The 25937-nt window shown below is 46.0% G+C and overlaps 1 protein-coding gene across 6 annotated transcripts in view; it reads left to right on the forward strand.

Annotated features, from left to right (window-relative positions):
• Positions 1 to 2679: 2679 nt before the first annotated feature.
• The window catches only part of LOC147618625 (vacuolar acid trehalase), a 51199-nt gene continuing 27941 nt past the window's right edge, over positions 2680 to 25937 (forward strand). For 2 of the 6 annotated variants that reach the window (XM_086773658.1, XM_086773659.1), the window contains exon 1: positions 2683 to 2976. In XM_086773658.1, coding sequence (XP_086629784.1) covers positions 2748 to 2976 — 229 coding nt within the window. In that variant the 5' untranslated portion in view covers positions 2683 to 2747. Of the gene's footprint in view, positions 2977 to 25937 lie in introns of all 6 variants that reach the window. The other 4 variants (XM_086773654.1, XM_086773656.1, XM_086773655.1 and 1 more) reach the window with 3 other exon arrangements.

The raw sequence follows: 25937 nt of genomic DNA on the forward strand, positions 1-25937 counted from the left end.
TAGGGGAGAGCTAATCCTTAACAAGGCGCTTTCTATTGTGAGTGGGAATTTTGTGGGAAGCCTCCGTAGACCTTGCACATTCCATGAAAGAATACTCATGATGGTAAAGAAGTGGTTTTGACTTTGGACCTAAGTAACCGCTTATTGAACCCGCCTCCCGTAATGCGAGAGGAGGGGGTAATCCGCTTTCTACTGTGACTGGGAAGCCTCCCTAGACCTAGAGGGCACCTTCTCTCCCTGCATTTAATGCATAGATATTCAAGATACCCAATTTTTGTCCCTCTTGCAAAACCATAATCCATTGTACTCTAGCAAGTATGATAACACCATGACCAATAATATGAGGCAAAAGTGAAGGTGACATTGAGATGCATACCCCACTTTTGGTCCCATGTGCATATGACCAAAAAGTGTGTCCAAAAAGGATCTTATTTACCACACTAAAGCATATCCAATTCGTGTCCTGTAAAAAAAACACATCCATAGGTCCACTTGTAATGGTATGGTGGAGCTAATCCTTAACAAGGCGCTTTCTATTGTGAGTGGGAATTGTGTGGGAAGCCTCCTTAGACCCTATAGATACCATGAAAGAATCCTCATGGTAAAGAAGTAGTTTTGACTTTGGACCTAAGTAGTTAACCGCTTTTGCTGAACCTGCCTCCCAGAATGCAGGAGGAGAGGGTAATCCGCTTTCTTTTGTGATTGGGAAGCTGCCCTAGACCCTGCACATTCCTTGAGATAATCCTCATGGTGAAGAAGTGGTTTTTACTTTGGACCTGAGTAGCCCCTTACTCGAAGTCTGCACTCACCTCCCATAATGTGAGAGGAGGGGGTAATCCTTGGAGAAAAATCCAATGTGAGCATGTTCACTTTGTCTTGGACTCTGCGTAGTCTTTGCATACGTGTGCAATGCATGGGTGTCTTGCAAGGCATCGTTGCATATATCCTGTTGTGCATCCTGCAAGGCCTCATAAGATGGCAACGTGTCTTCAGCATCCTGCATATTGTCCATCCCAAGCAAGGAAGACTCAACATAGTCATTCTGCCCTGATGCAACATCCGTTTGCGAGGATGACTCTGTAAACTCATCACTGACCCAATACATCATCACTCAACGAGGATGAATCTACAAACTCACCACTCTGACCCAATACATCATCACTATGTACATTGTCTTTTTAGGAGAGGCATCATCCTGTGCTCCAGTGTTCCCACCTAGAGGGTGGCCATGAGAGATGACTTGTTACTCCCAGTGAAAGACTAGCCAAGGCGAAGTATTAGGCTGTATCACTTGAAGAGCACATTTGCACTGCCTCCTATGGATGGTGGGCACTTGCTGCCTACTGCTGCAGGACTAGATGGCAGCCAACAATGGCCAATAAGTATGAGGGAGACGTGGGAATCTAAGTGTAATAGGGTAACAGTTCCGGTCTTCTTTGATAGGGTTAGCTGGTGTAAGATAGGAAGAAAATCTTCCTTAGGCCCAAAGGAAAAGGGCTTCCCTTGGGCACTACTGAGGCTACCGGTGTGTCAAGATCTTCATGGAAGAACCCTCCCCCAAGTAGCCTTACATCAATAAAATGAAGTGTGAAATTGGAGGGCAACACCGCTAGTACCCAATCATGGGCATGGATACGGGAGGGGTGGGAACCAAAGATTTTTTGAATGAGTGTGGTCTTCGAGTCTTTCTTAATTTCAGAGAAGAGGGTTGTCCACTCGTCTTGTGAGAACCGGATGGATCACCCAGCCGCCGAAGGGGATTGATTAGCCATGATGCTAATTGAAAAAAAGAGGTCGACTTGAACCTTATTTGAGAGTAATTTAGATGTTCTTGAGGCTAAAAAGAACAAGGGGCACCCGAGGCAAAGCAGAGGAGGGGCAAGGGGCGGAGGAAGGGAGGGAACACAAGGGATGGTGGGTAGCACAAAGGGGGGCAAGGGGCGAAGGAGGGGAGGCAACGAGGAAGATGAAGGAGGCAAAGGGGGAAGTAGGGAGGTGGAGGAAAAGCAGAAAGGGCAACAATGAAGAGGAGGGAGGGAGGGGTGCACAAACAGTAGGCAGGGGCAAAAGGGCTAGCGAAGAGGACATAGGCAGGCGAAGGGAGGGCAACGAAGGAAGGTTAGGGGAGCATACGAGAAACACTTAGAATGGGGAGCTTGTATTGAGCACACTCCCTACCATTGTTGTTTTAAAGCTATACCCCCGCCTCGATGTGAATACAAGTGCCCAACATACACTCTTTGTCTGCTCACTTTATCGTTGCTCAAGTGTGACCCGACCCTTGGATATAAGACGAGAAACACTTAGAATGGGGAGCTTGTATTGAGCACACTCCCTACCATTGTTGTTTTAAAGCTATACCCCCGCCTCGATGTGAATACAAGTGCCCAACATACACTCTTTGTCTGCTCACTTTATCGTTGCTCAAGTGTGACCCGACCCTTGGATATAAGACACGTGGAAACTTTTACCACCTCTGTTGCATAGACACATGTAAGAGTAGGATAGCAATGAGGGAGATAACTGTCTTGGCAGTAGCAGTGCTCGAATTTTTTTTAAAAAAACCCATAAAATTAAAGGCAATGCTTAGGCTTTTAACCGAGATTTAGACTTGAAAATCACCAAAAAAAATCATACACATTTTATCCCTTAAAATTAAAGACAATCTCGAATTAGAACCAGGATTTCTCAATTTCAGCCGGGAAATTTAGACTAAAACCGAGCACTCGGGAGTAGCATCAATAACAATGAGGGAGATATCTGCCTTGGCAGTAGGAGCAATAACAATGGCGAGCTTACTCCTACCGAGCACCTCTGCGTCTCCTCACACGGCCTCCGCCCTATTCCATATCAAGACACTTTTCCACGCTCACCATGGAATGCGGCTCAAGGCTCGCCTTGCAACCAAAAACTGGCCAAAGGACTCTCGCATGGACCGCACTTGTCGCTCGCCGGTGCTTCGCGCCTCAGCAGAAGGTGCATCACTTATAGTTTCGTACTCTCTCTTTGATATTCAATTTAAAATTGTTAAGTTATGACAAAATTCTCATACCCAATATGGCGCTTGCTCTGACCGTTAGAGCTCTGGCCTGTCTAAACACAGACCTGGGTTCAAGTCCCCACAGTGTGCATGAGGGCGCTAGATGTTTGTTTCCTTTTAGAGAAAGCACAATTGCCCACATGTGCAGTAGGGATGATAGGTAGAGCTCTGGCCTGTCAACCTGGGTTCAAATCGCCACATTGTTCATGAGGGCGGGTAGATGTTTGTTTCCTTTTAAGGAAAGCACAATTTCCCACATGTGCAGTGGTACCTACCTCTTTGCACATGCCCCAATACACATGGGGATGTGTTACACCCTGAACGTGTACATGGGGATGTGTTACCCCCAACGTATAACAAGGGATGTGTCACACCCTCTACATCCAATTGGGAATGATGGGTAACTTCTCGCTCATGCCCCAATACATATGGGGGAGTGTCACACCCCCCAACATGTACATGGAGTAACGTGTCACACCTGGAACATGTACGTGTGGGATGTGTCAAACCCCCAACGTATAACAAGGGATGTGTCACACCCTCTACATCCAATTGGGAATGATGGGTACCTTCTCGCTCATGCCCCAATACATATGGGGGAGTGTTACACCCCCAACATGTACATGGAGGATGCATGGAGTGTGAAAGTTTTCCCTTTAAGAAAAGCTCAATTGCCCACACATGCGATCTTTTTGCACATGCTTCAATAAACATGTGCGTGTGTGACACCCCCAACATCTACATGGAGTAACGTGTCACACCTGGAACATGTACGTATAACAAGGGATGTGTCACACCCTCTACATCCAATTGGGAATGATGGGTACCTTCTCGCTCATGCCCCAATACATATGGGGGAGTGTCACACCCCCCAACATGTACATGGAGTAATGTGTCACACCTGGAACATGTACGTGTGGGATGTGTCACACCCCCAATGTATAACAAGGGATGTGTCACACCCTCTACATCCAGGTAGGAATGATGGGTACCTTCTCACTCATGCCCCCACACATGCAATCTTTTTGCACATGCCTCAATAAACATGTGCGTGTGTGACACCCCCAACATGTACATGGAGTAACGTGTCACACCTGGAACATGTACGTGTGGGATGTGTCACATCCCCAACGTATAACAAGGGATGTGAAGGAGCACTTTTCTACATCAAAGGATTTTTTAAATTGCGCTTGAAGAACAGACTTAGTATGTCCCCTTCATCAGGGAGGAACTCATTTTTTTTGGCAATGGTCTAAGGTTTTAAAAAGGGAATTGGCTATGAACATGCGGCACTTAATTGATTATGGACATGGTCCGAGGGGAGGAAGAAGTGAGATTGTAGGGATGACAGGTTAATGGCAGAGCAAAGGATGCTTGCCGTTGGGTGTGAAACTGCCCCTTGATCTCCCGAACATCCCTCTGCACACTTTGTTTCTGAATCGGGTATCTCAAACCCGGGTGGCTGTGCCACATAAACCTCCTCCTTGAGATGGCAATTTAGAAATGTTGACTTCACATCCATTTGCAAAATTGTCCACTTCTTGTGAGTGGCCAAGGCATGTACTGTACGAATAGTGGTCAATCTAGCTGTGGGAGCGAATGTCTCCTCTGAAAGTTGAACCCTTCGACTTGTGCAAAACCCAGTACTTATCCAATGTACCATTAGACGTGTATTTGGCCTTCCAAACCCACTTGGTGCACCAACGACCTTTCGTTTTGCAAGACGATCCACAAGATCCCAAGTGTGGTTTCTCAAAATTGAGTCAAACTCTAACTCCATGGCCCCCCTCCAGAGTTTGGATGTGCAAATGCTTCCTCTAAGCTGGCTGGCTCTTGTACTTTCATTATTTCAGCCATCAAGGCCATATTAACAGTGTGAGCGGAGGTCCTCTTCTGCTCCTCTATTCTCTTGGATCTGCGAACAACTGCGGCTCTTCTGTGATTGCCGGCGGAGCTCTCCCATCCAAGAGTTGCTTCACCCATTTAGGATATGTCCCCTTACGAGGTGTTGCATGCTTCTCTTCTTCATCATCTAAAGAATCCACCTCTTGTGGAGTTGGTACTATCACAAGTGGTTGTGTCTGTTGGGCTAGTTCTTCGTTGAAGGATAGTGTGGACGGAGCCCTCTTCTCCACCTGATGAGGCTGTTCCTCGATCACCACATCATGGTTGTCTATTATCTTCTTTGCCTCAAGGTTGTATAGTCGATAACCCTCTGACTCCATACAATACCCTGAGAAGATACACTTTTTACTCTTGGAATCCCAATTGGTTCTAGATGAGTCTGGAACATGCACAAAACAATCACACCCAAATGTCCTGAAATATGCAAGTGAGGGTTTCCTACCTAAATAAGCTTCTTGAGGTGTCATGCCCTTCATTGCCTTTATGTAACTCTTGTTAAGGATATGCATTGGAGTATTAACTACCTCGGCCCAAAAAGAATCTGTAATCCTTTGTCTTTGAGCATACTCCGCGCCATCTCCACCATTGTTGCAACACCATTTTATTGTAGAGTTTGAGCAACTGTCAAATCTCTCTTGATCCCGTGCTCCTTGCAGTAGGCATTGAATGATGTGAATTCTTCTCCTCGATCTGTTTGAAACTTTTTCAATCTCTAGCAAGTTATGCCATGTATTGAACTTTCCAAAAGCTTTAGCCTAATCCCAAAGAAAATACGCCCACATCTTCCTACTGAAGTCATCGATCAGTAACAAGAAGTAGGAAGAACCACGCAATGTAGTGGTTGGTATTTTACCATAGAGATCTACATGTACAAGCTCTAGAGGAGCCTTTGCATGAAAAATGCATGCCGATGCTGCTTGCCCATCATACAAGCTTCACACACATCTTACATCTTTGAAAATGATGGTAGGTGTATCAAATAATCCCAGACCTTTGCATCTCTTTCAAGGCTACAAAGCTCAGGTGCCCAAATCTCTCATGCCATAGCTTGCTTGTTCCCACATCGGCTTGGGTGTAAAAGCCGACAACTCATACAAGTTGTTGTGCCAGATTCCTTTCCCAACGACATTGTCATTGGCATCTATGATGATTGCACCAGCCTTATCGAAGAGAACCTTCAAGTCACGGTCAGCTATGGGTGCAACAGACAACAGATTCCTCTTGATGTCTGACATATAAAGGACATCGGACAACTTCTTAGTATTACCATTGCTAGAAACAAAAGAAGTGGTACTTGAACCCATGGCTGGGCATTTGGTGTCGTTTTATGACCGCTATCAGGATGGACTCCCCCACAGGCTCGAGAGAGGTATACCACTTCTTTGGATTGGTCATATGTCGGGATGCTCCACTGTTGATGATCCATGAACCATCGAATGTTGAGAAACATTCTGTTTTTGCATAGATTTCTTCTATTGCCACAAACAGCTCCAATTTCGCTTTAGCACTTTTTCCGGACTCGTTCTTCCAAGGCTTCAAAGTGCCATTCTTCTCATCTGCTTTCTTCAGTCTACATGCTGTGACCATGCTACTAGGCTTATTGTAGTAGAAACGCTTTGCCTTAGATTTTTTCTTCTTTTCAAAAGCATTGGGATTACCAGAGCCCTTTCCCTTGCCTTTTTTGCATATCTAGAGAATGCCGTGTCGCATCTCCTCCATGAAAATTGCGCGAAACACCTCAAAAGTAAGAGGGTTTACGCACCTGCGTGTTCAATGAGGTCACCAAACTATCATACTTCGAGGGCAACACTCTGATGCACGTGCGTGCCAGCTTCTCATTGGTCTTAGTGATCCCAATCACCATCATTTGATCTTGCAAATTCTTTATCCATTGATATCAACTGCTTTGCTGCTTCTCCATCGGAATGCCTTTTTGTTGCAAGGTGATTCTCAAGGTTTTGAATCCTTTTTTGATTCCTCGTCTCATATTGGTTCTTTAGAACTTGCCATGTGTGATATGCAGCGGAAGTCTTTGTATTGGAAGATCCTGTCACACAAATGCTCACACCGTCTTCTGTATCCTGAGTTTCGTGAGTTTAGCAATCCACTTTAATACTTCAAACTTTAAAGAGATGAGGGAGAAATATATGAGAAGTGTACACCAGATTGGGTCCCGAATTACCCACTGAAGGCCCCCCTATCCCGATAACGAGATAGTATTTGCTTTATTTCTTTAGAGAGAATGACTGTGGAGTGTAGATAAGCCAAACGCAAGATCTCGGAGGATCAGAAGCTTGGCTGAACTGTACACGGCTGTAGAAACACCTCGATGAATTGATCTCGAGCCTGTGCACTCTTCCCAAGGGCTGCATACCTGAGGCTAAGAAAAGAAGGTGGTGGACTGTTCTAAGCTATGTTAGAATGCTATAAATGCTTATGAATGCTGTGTTACCTTCACCAGAGGGCTGGTACCAGAGGGCTGGTGTATGCCTGGATGATGTACGGAAGGCTGAATACTGATGTAAACTGCTGTGGGACTGAAAACGCATGGAAGGACTGCTGGAAATCTGCAAACGCAGGGCTGTAGAGCTGTTTTCTGGCGTAAGACTGATGCTGGACTGAAATGCAAGCTACAGGGCTGCTGCTGGACGGAAACACAAGTTTGAAGGGCTGAAGATCTGTAAACGCAGCATGTAGGGGACTGAACTGCAGGCGGCTGATTCACATGCTGAAAACGCAAGAGTATATGCTGATTTGGGGCTGAACTGAAGCGCTTATGGCTGGCTGTAGGGACTGCTGATTTGCATGCGTTGGAGAACCAAGGTTGGCTGAAGTAAACTCAAGCACTCCAAGGGCTGGGTGAGACTAGTCTAGTGTTGAAGGCAATGGAACTCCTAGGGCTGAGGAGGAAAGCTCTTAGCACACTGAAGACTGAATGGGAAACTAAGCCCTATGCAAGCCTATTCATACTAACTAGAGGCTGGTCATTTATTTAATAAAGTTTATATTTATAAATGACAATAAATGCCAAATAAATACCATAAAATATGGGAAAAATACCAGATAAATCCTAGTAAATTCCCTAAGGCTTCTGGGATGTTCTAAATGATGCACAGGCATATGAATGCATATTATGCAAGATGCAGAGTGCTTTCTGATGCAAACCCTAAGGCTTCTACTGACTCTACATGCATGAATGATTCTCTCCAAGTGGGTTAAGGGACTTGACTGACTGACTGACCCGCTAAGGTTGAGGAATGACCTACGTAGCTCGTGCCTGACTTATCCTGGACTGAGGATGTACAATGGGGTCACGGCGTACGACAATTATCATCCTACTGGGTTCTAATAATGTACAACTGTTGCACTGCTGATGATGAGCCATCTTGTCACCATGCACTGAGTGCAGAGTGCAGAGTGCATGTGACATTTCCTCGTGCTTAGCTTGGCGGGCAGGTTCATGGCTTCCAAGTAGTCCGCCAACAACTGGGGGTACTCCTGGAAGAACTCCTCGTCTAGCCATACGGCTTCGTGGGTGCCTCGATCTTGGAATTTCGTATAGAACTGACGTATCCGTCGACCGGAACCATGCTTCCATCGATGAAGAAGGATCTGCTCAGGCTCAATAACTTCTGCTTCGTCTACCACGTCTGGCTGCTGTTCATCTGAAACATCAAACACTTCTGGACCAACATATGGTTTTAGCCAAGAAACATGGAAAACATCATGCATTGTCCAACTGGTAGGCAACTTTAACTTCATGGAGACATCACTTAACTTCTTAACTATTGGAAAAGGGCCAAAACTACGGAATGAAAGCTTGGGACAACGTTTGCCCACTTGTTTCAATCTTTGTTTCATGATACGCAAATAGACCGAATCCCCTTCCTTGAAGTGGACATCTCGTCTAGACTTATTTGCCTGTCTGCTATATGCTTCCTGAGCTTTGGTCAAGTGGTGCTTGACTGACTCAATGATCTCGGAAAATGCTTCCGTGGTTTTATTAGCCTCTAAAGATGGAGACACCATTCTCGTCAAAAGAGAAGAAAAACGGCGACCAAAGGCTGCTTCATATGGAGTCCGTCCGACACTGGATGAATGAGTGTCGTTCAAGATAGCTTGGACCAATGGAAGATAATGTTCCCGTTTGGACTGCTGGTCATGACAGTATGACTTGAGAACATCAAAGGCCAATTGGTTATAAATTTCTGTTTGGCCATCTGTCTGCCGGCGGATGGAATGCACTAGACAACTGCAACTTAGTTTCGAAGCTTTCAAATAATGCCCTCCAGAAATGCGAGGTAAACTTGGAATCTCTATCTGATGTTATGGTGCTGTGGATACCAATGCTTGAGAAACAGACGGGCTACGTCCTCGGCTTTGGCCGTATGCTTGCATGGGATGAGCATGCAGAATTTACTAAAGCGATCCACAATGGTAAAACACTGAGTGGTACGGGATCTAGTGGATGCTGGTAGAGGCCCTACAAAGTCCATAGATATGTCGATGAAAGGTCCATTGGGGATAGGCAAAGGTTGAAGTAAACCTGCCTTCTTTGTATGGGGAACCTTGACTTTTTGACAAATCTTGCAGGCTTATACATGTGCGTAGACATCACGCCTCATCTTTTGCCAATAAAAGGACCGTTCTAATTTCTCGAGGGTACTGTTGATACGCCTATGTCCTCCAACTAAGGAGTCATGGGCATCGTGGAGAAGAGCGGAACGCTTTTCCCGAGTAATACAGAGACGATTCTTGTAGAACAACCAACCGTTCTGTACTGAATAGTGGTCAGGCTCAGAATCGAGGGCCAAACTGTATTGAGTACCAAACTCAGGGGAGTCGACATATTGGTCTTTCATACTATCTAAGTCCTTCCCCGTGATTTCGAGAATGGTAGATTCGTGGACTGCCTGGATGCTGGACTTTCGACTAAGAGCATTTGCTAGTGGGTTATGCCTACCAGGGATGTATTCAATCATATCTCGAAACTGTTGGAAGATTTGACTCCACCTGGCCTGTCGATCACTCCACTGGGCACTTGGCATAGTCTGAAGCCACTTAAGTGCTTGGTGGTCTGTTTTCACTGTGAAAGCCTGTCCATAAAGAAAAGGCTTCCAATGTTTGAGCGCTGTGATCACACCCAAAAGCTCTCTGTCATATACTGAACAATTCTTTTCGGCGACATCCAACTTTCTATTGTAATATGCCACGGGTCAATTGTCCTGCTGGAGGACTGCACCTATGGCTACATTGCTAGCATCGGTGATGATCTCAAAAGGTTCATCCCATGATGCTAACTTTAATACAGGTGCTTCTGAGGCAGCTTTCTGGAGTGCACGGAATGCATTAAGCGCCTTGCCTATAAGTGAGACTTTCTGCTTGCGAGTCTTCACCCCCTTGAGCAAGTCGGTAAGAGGTGCTGCAAGGTTGGGAAACTGATGGACATGGGTACTATAGGCCTGACAAAGACCTACGAATGAACGGATTTCTTGGGCGGTCTTAGGAATGTCTCAATCTAAGATCTCCTGAACCTTTGATGGATCCAGTCTAATCCCATCGGAACCGATGATGTAGCCCAAATACTGAACTTCCTTAACACCAAAGATAGACTTTTTGGCGTTTATGTAGAGCTGATTATCTCGCAAAAGTTGCAAGACTTTCTCCACATCTTTCTCATGGTGCTCCGCAGTGGCTGAGAAGACTAGTATGTCATCAAGGAATATGAAAACACACTTCCCAATGTGGACTGCGAAAATCCTAGACATCATCTTATTGAACGTTGCGGGTGTATTTGTAAGCCCAAAAGGCATGACTACGAACTTGTAGTGACCACGCTCTATCCGAAAAGCTGTTTTTGGAATGTCAGCTTAAAAAATGCGGACCTAATGGTAACCACTCTTGAGGTCGATCTTAGTGAAAAACTTAGCACCGTCTAAACGCTCCAAAATGTACTCTATCTATCCTTGGCATAGGAAACTTATTCTTGATAGTGAGTTTGTTTAATGCCCTGTAGTCTACACAAAGGCGTGAAGACTTGTCCTTCTTTTGGACAAATAGGATAGGTGCAGCAAATGGGGAGGAAGAAGGCCGAATGAATCCGGCTCGGAGAAGCTCAGATAACTGCTTTTCTAACTCGCCCTCTAAAGTCTTGGAAAGACGATAGGGAAACCTGCTAGGAGAATCTGATTCAGGGACCAAATCAATGTGATGGTCCTCAGGGCGAGAGGGTGGGAGACTGGGCGGGAGATCGTCTCTAAGCATAATGTCCTGGTGTCTGGATAGGAGGTCTACTAACTGAGGGACTGAAGATGTAGCGGATGCTACTAATGAGGGAGGGGCTGTTTGAGCACGAACATAAAGGAGTGCGCCTTCTGCTCCCTTGCGGATAGCTCGTCTGGCCTGGAGATGCGAAATCTGGAGATGCGAAATCAATGGGATGCCAAGAATGCTTCTATCCCCACGAATCATGACAGGCTCAGGAAAATCTTTACAAATAGTAAAAGTGTCCTGTCCCCAATCGGGAATAGGCTCATACTGACGGAACCACTGAATTCCTAAGATCATGTCACACCCCAATAGAGGTGAGACGATGAAATCTCGTTGAAATGAGGCCTCTTGAACTTCAAAGGCAAATTGCTGTGCCTTCTGGGAAATGTGGGTGCGAAGACCAGGTGTAAACCCGTCCACATCCAGATGATATGGGACTAATGTGCAGTTCAATTTATTAGCCAACTGGGGAGAGATGGCGTCTTCAGAACTACCCATATCGAAAAGGACTACAAACTGTCGTCCCTGAGCAGAGCCATAAGCTCGGATGAGGCTCTTCTGAGCAGTATCGCTCTCACCCTCGTGCTTAGCATCAAATACCACAGATGGCATAGGATGCATGGAAGGAAAAAGTTGAACTGCATTTGAGGTAGTAGGCGGGGCTGGAGGAGCTGGGGAGGCTGTGGCAGAAGGAGCTTTGGCGGCTTGTGCCGCTTGCCATTTGTGGCAATCCTTCTTACCATGCCCTATAATATGACAGAAAAAACATCTATTTTTCTGACTGGTACTTCCTTTGTCTCTGGAGGAAGATAACCTCCAGTTTTCTTAGGTTCTTTATCTTTCTTACCCCCTAAACTGGAGCTATTACTGCCGTCCTTCTTAGCATCTTTAGAAGAAGCGTTACCTTTCCCTGTCTGTGCAGCTGATTGTTGTTGCTGGGGTTTGGTACTGGACTGAGATGACTACTTGGGCTTGCCCCCGTCAAGCTTCATTTCTTCATTCTGGGTGAGAGTTAGAGCCCAGTCATATGTACTTGGTTCAAAGTTACAAACTGTGAACCGAATGTTAGAGTCCAATCCACGAATGAATTGCTCCATCTTAGCTTGCTCAGATAACCCTAACTGCTGTACTAAAGTAATAACCCTACCGAAAAACTGAAGCACTGGGGATCCGTTCTGTCTGAGTCCATAGAACCCGTCTTTCAGACCGGTCATGTACTGGGGCGGGAGAAATCTGGTCTTCAGGTCATGGACAAAGATGTCCCAGTTAAAGGCTGCGACACTTGTGGCCTGGTCTGTATAAATACTAGACCAATGGCGCCACCAAGTGACTGCCTCACCAGAGAGATGGGGAGCCGCTAAGTGGACTTTGTTTTGAGGGTCTGTGATACTAGCTAATGGAAAATGAGCATTAAACTGATGAATAAATTGATTAACTGATGAATGATCACACTTACCATCATACTTATTGAAGTTTGGTTGACTGCGAATGACGGTGGTTGATGCTGCCGCGGACTGCTTGGCTGGTGATGTCACAAACCCCTATATTCTAGGGACATGCGGATGCGTGTCAGGCCTAGAAACATGCGGATGCATGTTTGTATTATACCTGGGCATGTGTATGGATCATATGAGTGGATGCATATGAGTCCAAGGACTGGCAGGACATTTGTGGACTTCGGGCGGTGCCCGTGTGGATTCCGGCCATGCACACATGGTGTGTTATGATGGCAGGCGGAATATTTTCAAGTACAAGAATGATGATAGGTGGTTCTCCAAGTTTACATGTGCACAATGCATAAATGATGCATGCCATAACTTTATTTTACTTTGTGTGACATTGTCTTGCTGCCTGGACAATGCTTGTTATTTTGGCTTGTGAAGTCCGAGGGACCGGGGACGCCCGGGCACCTTGTGGACGCGTGTGTGCACTCCTGTTTGGGCCTAAAACTGTGGGCTTATGGGTTTTGCAGGTGGTAAGTGCGTCCACACTCAATTTATAGCTTATTTCATTTACTACTAAAGTTTATTGGTTTGCAGGTCCACACTCATTAATAAGTGGCCGGACAACTTATAATGCGTTCGCATTTGGTTGGACCAAAATTAATGAAGTCCGGACAGCTTATGGCCATTTCCCATTTGGTTGGACCTAAACTTATACAAACAGGACAAATGGAGCACTATGGGCTGGACACCTACCTGGACACCTTATGGGGACACTTGTCAGCGTGTATGTGTACCCACCAAGCCCCTTAGGTGGCACTGGAGAAAGGCGCCTCCTTCAAGAGGCCTTTTGGGCTGTTTTATTCATAACTCAACACATTGGAGAGCTGGTTGAAGCTATGGGAGTTGCTACAGGGCTGGTTGCTTGCTTCCCGGACTCACACAAGCTTGGATAATGATCCCCACACTCTTCTAAAGGGCTGGTTGGTAAATTTCAGACCTGCAATTTCTGGTTATTGCAAGTTTTGGGCTGGTTACAGGTGTCCAAAGTCAACTTGGATAGTACAGGACAGCTCTAGGGACCTCCACAGGGCTGTAGGATCCTTTACAGGTGGAATTCTCGCGATAGAAAGTTGCTGTTTTGGACTGGTTATTGCACAAAACAGGCTGGACAGCAATGGAATATGTGAGCATGGATGTGTCTCAAGGATTCCTGGTATAACAGGTGCTTAGGGCAAGCATTGGGGACACTTGCTCGCAGAGAAAACAGGTTTCTGGATCAGTTTCTCGCGTGGAAACAGGGCCTAAAGATCCATTTACATCTTGTGCAGGGCGGAGTACCTGTGAGGATTGTGATACTCTTGTGCAGGGCGGATGTACCTGTGAAGAGGCTTGTGCAGGGTGGATGTACCTGTGTGTAGGGCGGATGTACCTACAGATTCTCTTGTTTGAAATGTATTCATTCATGATGTATTTGGAAGAATCAGGTGCAGGCTGGTGGTGAATCCCCAGGCACCCGTAATCTTGTACTTTGCAGACTCTTTTGGTAATATAACCTAAAGGGGGGGGGTCAGCCTATCATCGGCCCCTTTATGTGGTGTACTGTCATTTTCAGCTTTGTGGTTGTAATGCTCAAGTGTTAAGTGCTCAGAATCTTGTTCACATTTATACGATTCCAATACACGCGTCCGCCTCCCGTTACAGGTGACACCTATGATTGGGGAGAGTGAGGAGAGCTGCTGATACCTCAAGTGTATGGCCTCCTTTTCCCGTTGGTGCTCGAGTAACATACGTTCTTGATCAAGCTCACGGTGGTGTTCCCGAGCGGCGAGTTCAGCCTGACGCCGATCTTCGTCGATCCTGCGTTGGGCTTCCTCATAGTCCCGTCTTTCTGCTTTTTCTCTTTTCCTTCGGGCCTCATCCTCTCTCCTTTGTTGTTCCATCTGAAAGAAGAGGGAGATGTAGTCGGGTGCTGCTGGAGGCGTAGAAGGACGTGCTGCTGCTGCCTGCAAGAGTTGGAGACGCTCCTTGAGCTGCTGGTTCTGAGCTCTAAGAAGAGCTATGGTGTCTGCTGTAGGCAGAAGAACATGGTCTCCTTCGTCTTCCGGCTGATGAGTACTCTCTTCTGTAGACATGATGCTGAAGTCGGTGGTTGTGCCGGAACGCAATCTAACCATCCAAGGATGCCCCCACGCTAGGATACGGTGTGTGTGGACAATCTGAATCTATACCAATGTGATATGCAGCGGAAGTCTTTGTATTGGAAGATCCTGTTACGCAAATGCTCACACCGTCTTCTGTATCTTGAGTTTCGTGAGTTTAGCAATCCACTTTAATACTTCAAACTTTAAAGAGATGAGAGAGAGATATATGAGAACTGTACACCAGATTGGGTCCCGAATTACCCACTAAAGGCCCCCCTATCCCGATAACGAGATAGTATTTGCTTTATTTCTTTAGAGAGAATGACTGTGGACTACTGTAGATAAGCCAAACGCAAGATCTCGGAGGATCGGAAGCTTGGCTGAATTGTATACGGCTGTAGAAACACCTCGATGAACTGATCTTGAGCCTATGCACTCTTCTCTTCCCAAGGGCATTCTGCCTGTGTAGAAGACAAGGCAAAAGTTGGCTGTCTCTTGTTGCTCCATGAAATAGCTCCTGAGTCGAGGGTAATTCCGTAGCCTGATGTAGATTTCCTCATGTCTGGATCTCCTCCCCAATCTGAGTCACTCCAACCTTGGAGTTTGACTCCATCCGTCGTTTTCTCTCTAGTGTCATAAAAGAGTCCAAGATCCTTCGCACCCTGCAGATACCGCAAGATCTGCAACCCTGCTTCCCAATGATTCTTCAAAGGTGTTTGCATGAATGAGCTCAACAGTCCCACTAGAAAGCTCAAGTCCAATTTGGTGTTCAGCAACCAAATCAATTAACCAACAAGCTTACGAAACAAAGAGGCATCAATCTGCTCACAAGGATCATTAACTGTAACTTTGGTATGCCAAGTCCTGGGAACTTGCTGAAGACCATACAAGGCCTTCCTTAACTTGTAAACCAATCCCTTTGATCCCGAAAACACAAAACCTGGAGGCTGCTCATCATACACCTCCTCCTGTAAGTCACCATCTGCCACTTGCATAGCTCTCCTCCAACTGTCTTGGGCAAGAGCTTTCTCAACTGCAGTAGGCTCTTTGTCCTGAATGATATGAGACATCAAAGCATAGTTCACCTGTAAAGGCTCCTCTGACTAACGAACGTAAGAACTGGAATGTCCTTGCCTGCTATAAACATCTAGCAAGCCATCCACCATCTAGTCCCGAAAAGCTTCCCGCCACAGCGTATCCACATTCAAGTGGTCATGACGAAACTGCCACAAATCACCTAACTGAGAACCTGTAAGAGGGAGTGCCAAGAGTTTGTAAATCCCATTCTCCACTCCGCCTTCCCATACAACTTGGCCTATTGCTTTGTCTCGGAGAGCAACAAAATGCTCATTAAACTCCACCCGTACACTAGTCTGGCAAACCTCATGCACTGACAACAGATGAAAACCAAGAGATGGGACATAAAGAACCTGGGAGGAATGCTTCCCCCTCTCTGCCATCGAGAACAATCTCTAACTTGTCCTCACTGTGAATAGGGATAGTGGACTTGTTACCAATCAGGATGTGACTTGCGTGCCTTTGAAGATCCTCTAATAACTCTCGAGAAGGAGTCATGTGCTTGGAAGCACCACTATCGAGAATACACTCCCAAGTATCCCTGGCGGTGAGACCAACTGCCTCCCTGCTCGAAGAAGATGAAGCATCTGTGTCCATAATCTCCAAGTGCACAAAAGCCAGAGTCTTTGTAGTTGCAGCCGAAGAATCAACACTTTTCTCAGTACTCTGCTGGGGACATTTTCTCCAATAGTGACTCTTCTGGCCACAATGGTTACATGTCCTCTTGGCCTTCAAAGCATCACGCTATGAGTCGGGCTCCTTCTCAGAAGACTTCTCCGATGAAGACTTTCCTTTTCCCTTATTGTTGTTGTTGTTGCGGCCTTTCGACCACTGGTCAGTCAAGGCCTTAGAACCTCCGCCCTGTGGAGGGTTCGTAAAATGCTCTTCCTAGTCTAAAACCATAGGCACAAGCTCCGCCCATGTGATGGTGTTGAGCCTCCCACTAGTAATCAAAGAGGAGTAGAAAGTTGAATACTAGGAGGTCAGATGAGACAGCAAAGTGATGGCCATGTCCTCTGACCAGCCTGAAGAACCTCCTGTTGAAGAGCCTGGAGCTTGTTGATGTGCTCCCGCATCGTCGAAGACTTTGGAGGATTCATCACTCGCATCTACACTTTCAAGGAAATCCGCTTCATGGGTGATACCCTGTTATATAGAGAAGCCAAGTGCTGCCAAATCCCTCTGGCCAGCGTCATGTGTTTGATATGGTTAATCACCTGGGGTGTGCAATTAAGGAAGATGAAAGAAGGCACATGGACATTGACACGATCCCATAATTGTGCCTGAGCCTCCCGTTCTTTCCTAGTAGAGGGTAAAAGCTCCCCGTCCTCCAACTTTGGCCGTGGAACACCAACCACAATGAAATCAGCCAAGTCATAAGACTTCAATACAGACTCCATCATTACCTTCCAGATGCCATAGTTGGTCTCGTTCAACTGTCGATTCACTGGGAATGTGGGGAGAGTGGGGATCTTCACATGCTTCTCAGCCATCTCAAGTAAATCAGCCATCTCAAGGGTTCACAAGGTCTTGTGAAGGGAGGGTGGGTGGGAAAAAAAATGAAGAAGAGACTGCAAACACTATGCAAGGTGGCTGTCCAACGGTGATGGCCGCCTTCTACCTAATCTCCTAAGTCCTGAACAGCCCAAGAAATCTCCAATCAGCACCAAAAAATAGCAAACCCTTAAGCTCCCAGTGTCTCCAAGCTTCAAGCCACCTGGGGCTCTGATACCATGTCAGAATGCACATGAGAAAAATGAGACAAGTGCTGTGAGAAACAAAACGCAGAAGCCTAGAGAGAGAGAAGCTGTATAAACTTTGCTATATACACGAAGATCCGATACAATGAGAGTGGGGGAGACAAGGGTGGTATTTATGCCATCCTACAACGTTGGTCGACTAGGACAAAATCACTAGTTGGCCAAGCACAAAAGGAGTCAGCCAGCACAAGACAGCTCCCACAACCAAAAACAGGGAGAAAAAACATGAAAAAATGGAAAAAAATGGAGAGAACTCTTGGGCAGGCACACCCATAAAAGAGGCCCTCACTGAGTACTATAGTACAGACAGGATATGACTGCTAACAAAGTCTACAGTAGAATATGGTCTCTTTTATGAGGCTGGTACAAAGTTGCAAATGTTTGGATACACCAATGCAGATTGGGCTGGTAGTGTCGTAGATAGGAGATCTACGATACTACCAGTGGATTTATGTTTTCCTTTGGGAGTGGTGCTGTGACATGGAGCAGCAAGAAGCAGCCAATAGTTGCCTTGTCGAGTACGGAGGCTGACTATAGGGGTGCTGCAATGGCACCATGTGAGGTAGCTTGGTTGCGCAAGCTACTTGGTGATTTGGGGCTCCACGTTGACAGATAGGTTGTCATCTATTGTGATAACCTTAGCAGTATACAGTTGGTGAGGAGCCCGATTTTTCATGCGCGGACCAAACACATAGAGGTCCACTATCACTTCATTAGAGAGAGGGTCTTAGTAGGAGACATTGATCTCATGTATGTTAGCACAGAGGAGCAGGTAGCTGACATTTTCACGAAAGCCTTGGGAGCAGAGAAGCTTCGAAGATTCCGGACTATGCTTGGAGTCCTAGAGATAGAGTTGAGCTTGAGGGGGAGTGTTAAGATGTCAAGATCAACATGAGCTGACACTTATGATATGCCTGGGCGACCGTTTTCACCACTTACATCACTGGCGTGTTTGGTAGGATGTTGACATGATAGAGATCTTCGCCAGGGATTCTACAGCTGGAGTACACCAGCTACTAGTCCACCATTGAGTTATGGCATACTTATCTTGCCGGCTCGCTCACTTAGCGTGTTCACATTATGGACCGCATGTACATAGTACTTTAGTATTTATGTTGTATTTTCCTTATCTGTTAAATAGAACCCTTTTGTTGAGAAGAAGAAGAACAATTTTCAGCCTCTCATCTTGTGTGTTCTTTTCTAGGGTTTGTGAGAGTGTGTGTGTGCTTACAAGAGCTCAAGCTCTTTTCCTCCCCGCAAAATGGCCACAACAGCCCGTCCAGTTTAGCTATGGGCATTCTGGTTTGGGTTGTTCTGCGCATCTAGAACTGCCCCCAAACAAGTGACCAGTCCTCTGGATCCACCCATGACCTGCAATTGAAGCATTTAATATTGTTTTTAGGACCCTCTGAAACGGGAGGCGGACGCGTGTATTGGAATCGTATAGATGTGAACAAGATTCTGAGCACTTAACACTTGAGCATTACAACCACAAAGCTGAAAATGACAGTACACCACATAAAGGGGCCGATGATAGGCTGACCCCCCCCCCTTTAGGTTATATTACCAAAATAGTCTGCAAAGTACAAGATTACGGGTGCCTGGGGATTCACCACCAGCCTGCACCTGATTCTTCCAAATACATCATGAATGAATACATTTCAAACAAGAGAATCTGTAGGTACATCCGCCCTTCACACAGGTACATCCGCCCTGCACAAGGCTCTTCACAGGTACATCCGCCCTGCACAAGAGTATCACAATCCTCACAGGTACTCCGCCCTGCACAAGATGTAAATGGATCTTTAGGCCTTGTTTCCACGCGAGAAACTGATCCAGAAACCTGTGTTCTCCGCGAGCAAGTGTCCCCAATGCTTGCCCTAAGCACCTGTTATACCAGGAATCCTTGAGACACATCCATGCTCACATATTCCATTGCTGTCCGGCCTGTTTTGTGCAATAACCAGTCCAAAACAGCAACTTTCTATCGCGAGAAATCCACCTGTAAAGGGTCCTACAGCCCTGTGGAGATCCCTAGAGCTGTCCTGTACTGTCCAAGTTGACTTTGGACACCTGTAACCAGCCCAAAACTCGCAATAACCAGAAATTGCAGGTCTGAAATTTACCAACCAGCCCTTTAGAAGGGTGTGGGGATCGTTGTCCAAGCTTGTGTGAGTCCGGGAAGCAAGCAACCAGCCCTGTAGCAACTCCCATAGCTTCAACCAGCTCTCCAATGTGTTGAATGATGAATAAAACAGCCCAAAAGGCCTCTTGAGGGAGGCGCCTTTTTCCAGTGCCACCTAAGGGGCCTGGTGGGTACACATACTGGCTGACATGTGTCCCCATAAGGTGTCGAGGTAGGTGTCCAGCCCATAGTGCTCCATTTGTCCTGTTTGTATAAGTTTAGGTCCAACCAAATGGGAAATGGCCATAAGCTGTCCGGACTTCATTAATTTTGGTCCAACCAAATGCGAACGCATTATAAGTTGTCCGGCCACTTATTAATGAGTGTGGACCTGCAAACCAATAAACTTTAGTAGTAAATGAAATAAGCTATAAATTGAGTGTGGACGCACTTACCACCTGCAAAGACCATAAGCCCACAGTTTTAGGCCCAAACAGGAGTGCACACTGTTGGGGTAAAGGCGTTATGCCCACCCTTATAGTGTGTACAAGCCCATAAGTTATAGTACATAGTACACTTAGTACTTTTAATGTACTAAGTGCACTATGTGTACTAGTGCAATATACATGTGTGATAGGGGAGTCACACACTCATGCCTCATGAGTTGACTTATCCCCACAACTCTCTCTCTCTCTCTCCCTTGCTTCTCTGTGTATGTCTCCCATGAATGAACTCTAACCCTAATTCTGTTTCTCCCATCAACTGGTATCAGAGCCCTTAGTGATCCCTCCCTTCCTCTTCTCCTTGATGGCTCCTGCTGATTTCTGTCCAAAGTCTGTTCTGGTCGTATTCAGCCCTGTCATGCTGGTCGCCTGCTTGCATCAACTGGTTACGTGGAGCACTTAAACGTGGTGAGGCGTGCAAATTTCAAAAGCGCTGGCCCTTCAGCGTAAGAAGCGAAGGCTACTAGGCGAGCGTGTAGCGCTGGGGGTCGGTAGGCGCTAGGCGAATACGTCAACAAGCGCTACACGGCGAAGGCTGGCGCTAGGCGGAAACAAAGGCGACGTGTTGCTTACCAGGCGGAAACACAGGCGTTGAATCATTAGCGAAGAGGCGGCGTCAACACTGACACGTGGCTGTGAGTGCGCGAAGGTGACGACGGCTGCAGGGTCGGCTGGCTACCGGTCGGAGGCTGTGACGTCATCACGTGTGCTAGCGAGGAGGCAAGCGAAGGCGCCAACAATAAGCAAGAGTAGCAGCAGTCCATGGCGTCGGCAGCAGCACCACTTCCTCGTGTGGAAACGAAGAAAGCACTTCCTCGGTATTTTGTTACAGAGCATGTAGTCGGCCAGCCCAAGCCCCCAACTACTAATCAGCAGCAGCATCATCATCCCACACAACTGTGTGGGAGAAGCCTTAACCTGCAACCTGCAAAACCTACACAGAACAGCAGGAGCATCAGCACCAAATTCATCAACCCGCCTGCAAATCAAAGAAAAATCAGAAAATTACAAGGTATTTTCCTCAATTTTTTTTTGGGATTTGCAATTGAGCAAGTACAATCAACAATTGAGCAGGTACAGGTGTCGAATTGCTCAATTTTGAGCAAAATTGGCAAAATTGGGGTGACATTGGTCACAATCAGGATAAATTTGCAGGAAATTGGTCACAATCAGGATCAATTTGCAGGAAATTGGATGTCGAAATTTGGGGCTTTTGATGTAATTGTGCAATTAAGCACTCATACATGCTGTATGATGTGAAAAATCGCACATTTGGGCAAAATTGCAGCAAATTGCAGCAAATTGCAGTGCAAATCAAGGGGCTTTTGTGCCGATTTGGTTGATTTGCATGCAGGCAATCGCATTTGATGCTGTGGATAATGTGTTGATGCCTTACAAGCACTCAATGTGCCTGTAAATCAAGGGGCTTTCATGTATTTGATGTATATGTGGCCAGGGGGAAGCATCGTGAACACTCTGGATGCCTTCATGTGCGCCAATGTACCATGTATGATCAGAAATTGATCTCAAATCAAGGGGCTTTTCAAGTTTGTATGCTTGTTGAGCTTGGCAAAGCAGCAGGCAAGACATTTATGCCTTGAATCCTCAGAAATCAGCTTGCAGTCAAGGGGCTTTTGCCCAATTTCTGTTCGGGACTGTTGTATGCAGTGTACAGGACTGTAAAAGTCTGATTTTCACTCATTTGGACAGCCAGGAGAGCATTTATTGCTACTGTACCTGCTGGTACAGATTTGGCACAGCTTTGTGCATGTTTTGGCATGGCTGTACACTGTTTTGAGTGACCAAAAGGTTCAATTTCAGCTGCTGTACTTGCCGGTATAGGTTTGGTACATCACAGGTGAGCACTTGGTACTGCTGTACAGTACTTTGGAAGGGCAAAAGCGCACATTTAAGGTGCTGTCCAAAATCTGCAGCAACCAGATTTTGGTGTTTTCATTACATAAAGTGGGAGAAAAGTTGCATTTGTGCTTCCGCAGTGGGAGATAAAGCTTGGGAGAACAACTGTGAGCACTTTGTGTGCTTTTGGTGCAGTGTTTGCACATTTGCAGGGAGTCAGGCATTGACAGGTTGCATATTGCTATGGCAACCACAGGTGAGAGCTCTTCATTGCTTCACATCAAGAAGCTTGAAGGCTCGCATAATTATGATATTTGGCAAACCCAGTGCTACAATGTGTTGCTCCAGAAAAAGCAGCACAAGCCTATCAAAGAAAGGGGTGTAATGCCCGCTTCTCTTACTGCTGAAGAGTGGGAAGATATGGATGAGCTGGCAAGATCTACTATCATGTTGTCTGTGTCAGATTCATTACTTTTCAGCATTCGTGAAGAGAAGACAGCTTGGGGAATGTGGCAGAGATTGCAGGACTTGTATGCCCAACAAAGTGCCTCAAGCAAAGTTGGTTGAAGAAACTCATAGGCCTTCAGATGAAGGAAGGGGCGTCTATGACAGCCCATCTAAATGAGTTTAATGGTATTGTTAGCCAGGTCATTAATCAAAAGCTGGCAATGGACGATGAGTTCAAAGCCACTTTTTTGTTATGCACTTTACCAGAGAGTTGGGATACATTCAGGACAGCCACTAGCAATTCGCATGCTATGCTGTCATATGCAGATGTTGAGGGTGCTCTTCTTCAAGAAGAGATGAACAGGAAAAACAACTCTGTTGGAAAGTCCAATGCAATGAATGCACGTGGGAGATCCCAGCAAAGGGGAAAAAGCCAAGAACGGGGAAGGAGCAAGTCTCGCTCCAAAAAGGATTTGGAATGCCATTATTGTGGCAAAAAGGGACACATTAAAAAGCAATGCTACAAATGGAAAAATGATCAAAAAGAAAAGGGAAAAGGCAAAGACAAAGAGAAGGATGAAGCCAAAGATGTAAAGCCAAAGGGCAAAAGTGGAGTCAAGATTGAAGAAATCAATGTGTCACATGCAGGTGGCAGTGAGGATGAGGTCCTATTTACTTCTTCACTTGATGCCCATTCACTTCTTACAGGTGGTCATGGTATGCACTCATGGATCATTGATTCAGGTGCCTCCTTTCATGTCACAGGTTGCAGAGACTTGTTTGTCAGGTATACTGCTGGCAATGAAGGAGTGGTTTATTTGGGTGATAACCATGCATGCAAGATTCTTGGCAGAGGTGATGTGAGGCTTGTGTTTTCAGATGGCTCACAGCTTATGCTCCATGATGTCAGGCATGTGCCTGAGATCAAGAAGAATCTGCTTTCTACTGGACAGCTTGATGATGCTGATTATGTTACCACATTTGGTAGTGGAAAGTGGAAAATTAGTAAGGGCTCACTGGTTGTTGCCAGAGGCTCTAAGGTGGACACTCTTTATTTCATGCATGCAGGTGTTTGTCACCATGCTAATGTAAATGCAACCGAGCTGCCGGAAATTTCTATGTGGCATAGCCGGTTGGGACACATGAGTGTCAAGAGAATGGAGCAATTGTCTCGTTTGGGTTACTTGCCTTCTCTAAAGTTTTCAAGTTTTCAGTTTTGTGAGCATTGTATATATGGTAGGCAATTACAGTGCCCCCACAAGAAAGCTCTTGGACAGAAAGATGCTCAGTTAGAGCTTGTGCATACAGATGTATGTGAGATGCCTCAGCTTTCTTTGGGAGGGGCAAAATACTTTGTGTCTTTTATAGATGATGCCACACGCAAGGTGTGGGTCTATCCTCTTCGTTTGAAGAGTGATACATTCTCAGTGTTTGAGAAGTTTGTTGCTCTTGTTGAGAATCAAACTGGCAAAACACTGAAGGCTTTGCGTTCCGACAATGGTGGAGAGTATATGTCCAAACAATTTCAGGACTTTTGTGATGCTAAAGGCATCAAGAGGGAGCTCTCTACTCCTTATGATCCTCCACAAAACGGGACAGCAGAGAGGATGAACAGGACCATTCAGGAGAAGGTCCGTTCTATGTTGTCACATGCTGCATTACCTCATGGTTTTTGGGCTGAAGCTGTTATGACAGCCGTTCACCTTATAAATAGGTCACCTAACACGAGGCTTGGTGGGAAAGTGCCAGAAGAAGTATGGACAGGGAAGCCTCCGTCATACAAGCACTTGAGAGTGTTTGGTTGCGTTGCGTACGTGCACATACGCAGGGAAATGCGCACCAAACTTGATCCTAAGTCTCACAAATGCATATTCCTAGGATATGGTGACAGAGGTGAAATGGGGTATAGACTTTGGGATCCCATAAATAGAAAGATCATACGTAGCAATGATGTCATTTTTGATGAAACATGCATGTATAAGGAGCCTGCAAGGCAACAGGAGCCTGGCAGAGTCATCTTTGATGATGATGGACATCATGGATAACAACCAAGGGTTGTAAATCAGCCATTACAGCAACAAAACCAGCCCTTAAATGGTGCTGAAAATGGTCCAAATGGACAGCCAGAGATGGCAGAAGATATCCCTATGGATATACCACAGTTAGAGGATATACCGGGCATGATTTTTCAGCCTTATGGCATGGAACAGGAGCCACCAATGGGTGATATGCAGGCTGGACAGCAACCTGCAAATGATGATCATTGGGTACGGAGGTCCACTAGACCCTCCAGAGCCCCTGACAGGTTTGTTCCAGGGGTTGACTACTTGATGCTCACTGACTGTGGGGAGCCCTCATGTTATAAAGAGGCTTTACAGAGGGCAGACAAGGCTCTATGGGAGCGTGCCATGAAGTCAGAGATGGATTATCTGCATAAAATTGGAACATGGAAGTTGGTGCCTTTGCCTGCAGGCAAGAAGGTTTTGCCATGCAAGTGGGTTTACAGGCTCAAAGTTGCACCAGATGCAAAGCCAAGATACAAAGCCAGGTTAGTGGCTAAGGGCTTCAAGCAGGAATATGGTGTGGACTTTGATGAGATCTTCTCTCCAGTGGTCAAAATGACCACACTTAGAGCTGTGTTGGCTTTGGTTGCGCATGATGATCTGGACTTGATTCAGATGGATGTGAAGACTGCTTTTCTTCACGGTGATCTCCATGAGGAGATATATATGCAGCAGCCAGAGGGTTATGCAGTAAGTGGAAAGGAGAAGCTTGTATGCAAGCTGAAAAAGAGTCTTTATGGGCTCAAACAGGCACCAAGAGAATGGTATCATAAATTTGATACATTCATGAAATCTCAGAAATTCAGGAGAAGTGACATAGATCACTGCTTGTACACCAAGAAAGCTTTGGATGGCAGTCTATTGATCCTCATCTTGTATGTTGATGATATGTTGATTGCCGGGAAATCTCGTAAGGAGATGGATGCATTGAAGCAGAGGCTGCATCAAACCTTTGATATGAAGGATTTGGGTGATGCAAATCACATCTTGGGTATGCGGATACTTCGGGACAGAAATCAGCATGTGTTGTATTTGTCTCAGAAGGAATACATTGGCAAAGTCTTGCAGAGGTTCAATATGGACGGGGGGAAGAAGACTAGTACTCCTTTGCCTCCATATGTGAAACTCAATGCTATGGACAGCCCACAGTCAGATAGAGACAGGGCTGATATGGCCAAGATTCCGTATGCTTCAGCATGTGGCAGTCTCATGTATGCCATGGTTGCTACTAGGCCGGACATTGCATTTGCAGTGGGAGTGGTTTCTAGATACATGGCCAATCCTGGCAAGAAGCATTGGGAAGC

The sequence above is a fragment of the Cibotium barometz genome, chromosome 34, assembly GCF_041138505.1.
Source record: "Cibotium barometz isolate CiBa-2024 chromosome 34, ASM4113850v1, whole genome shotgun sequence".
Lineage (NCBI taxonomy): Eukaryota > Viridiplantae > Streptophyta > Polypodiopsida > Cyatheales > Cibotiaceae > Cibotium > Cibotium barometz.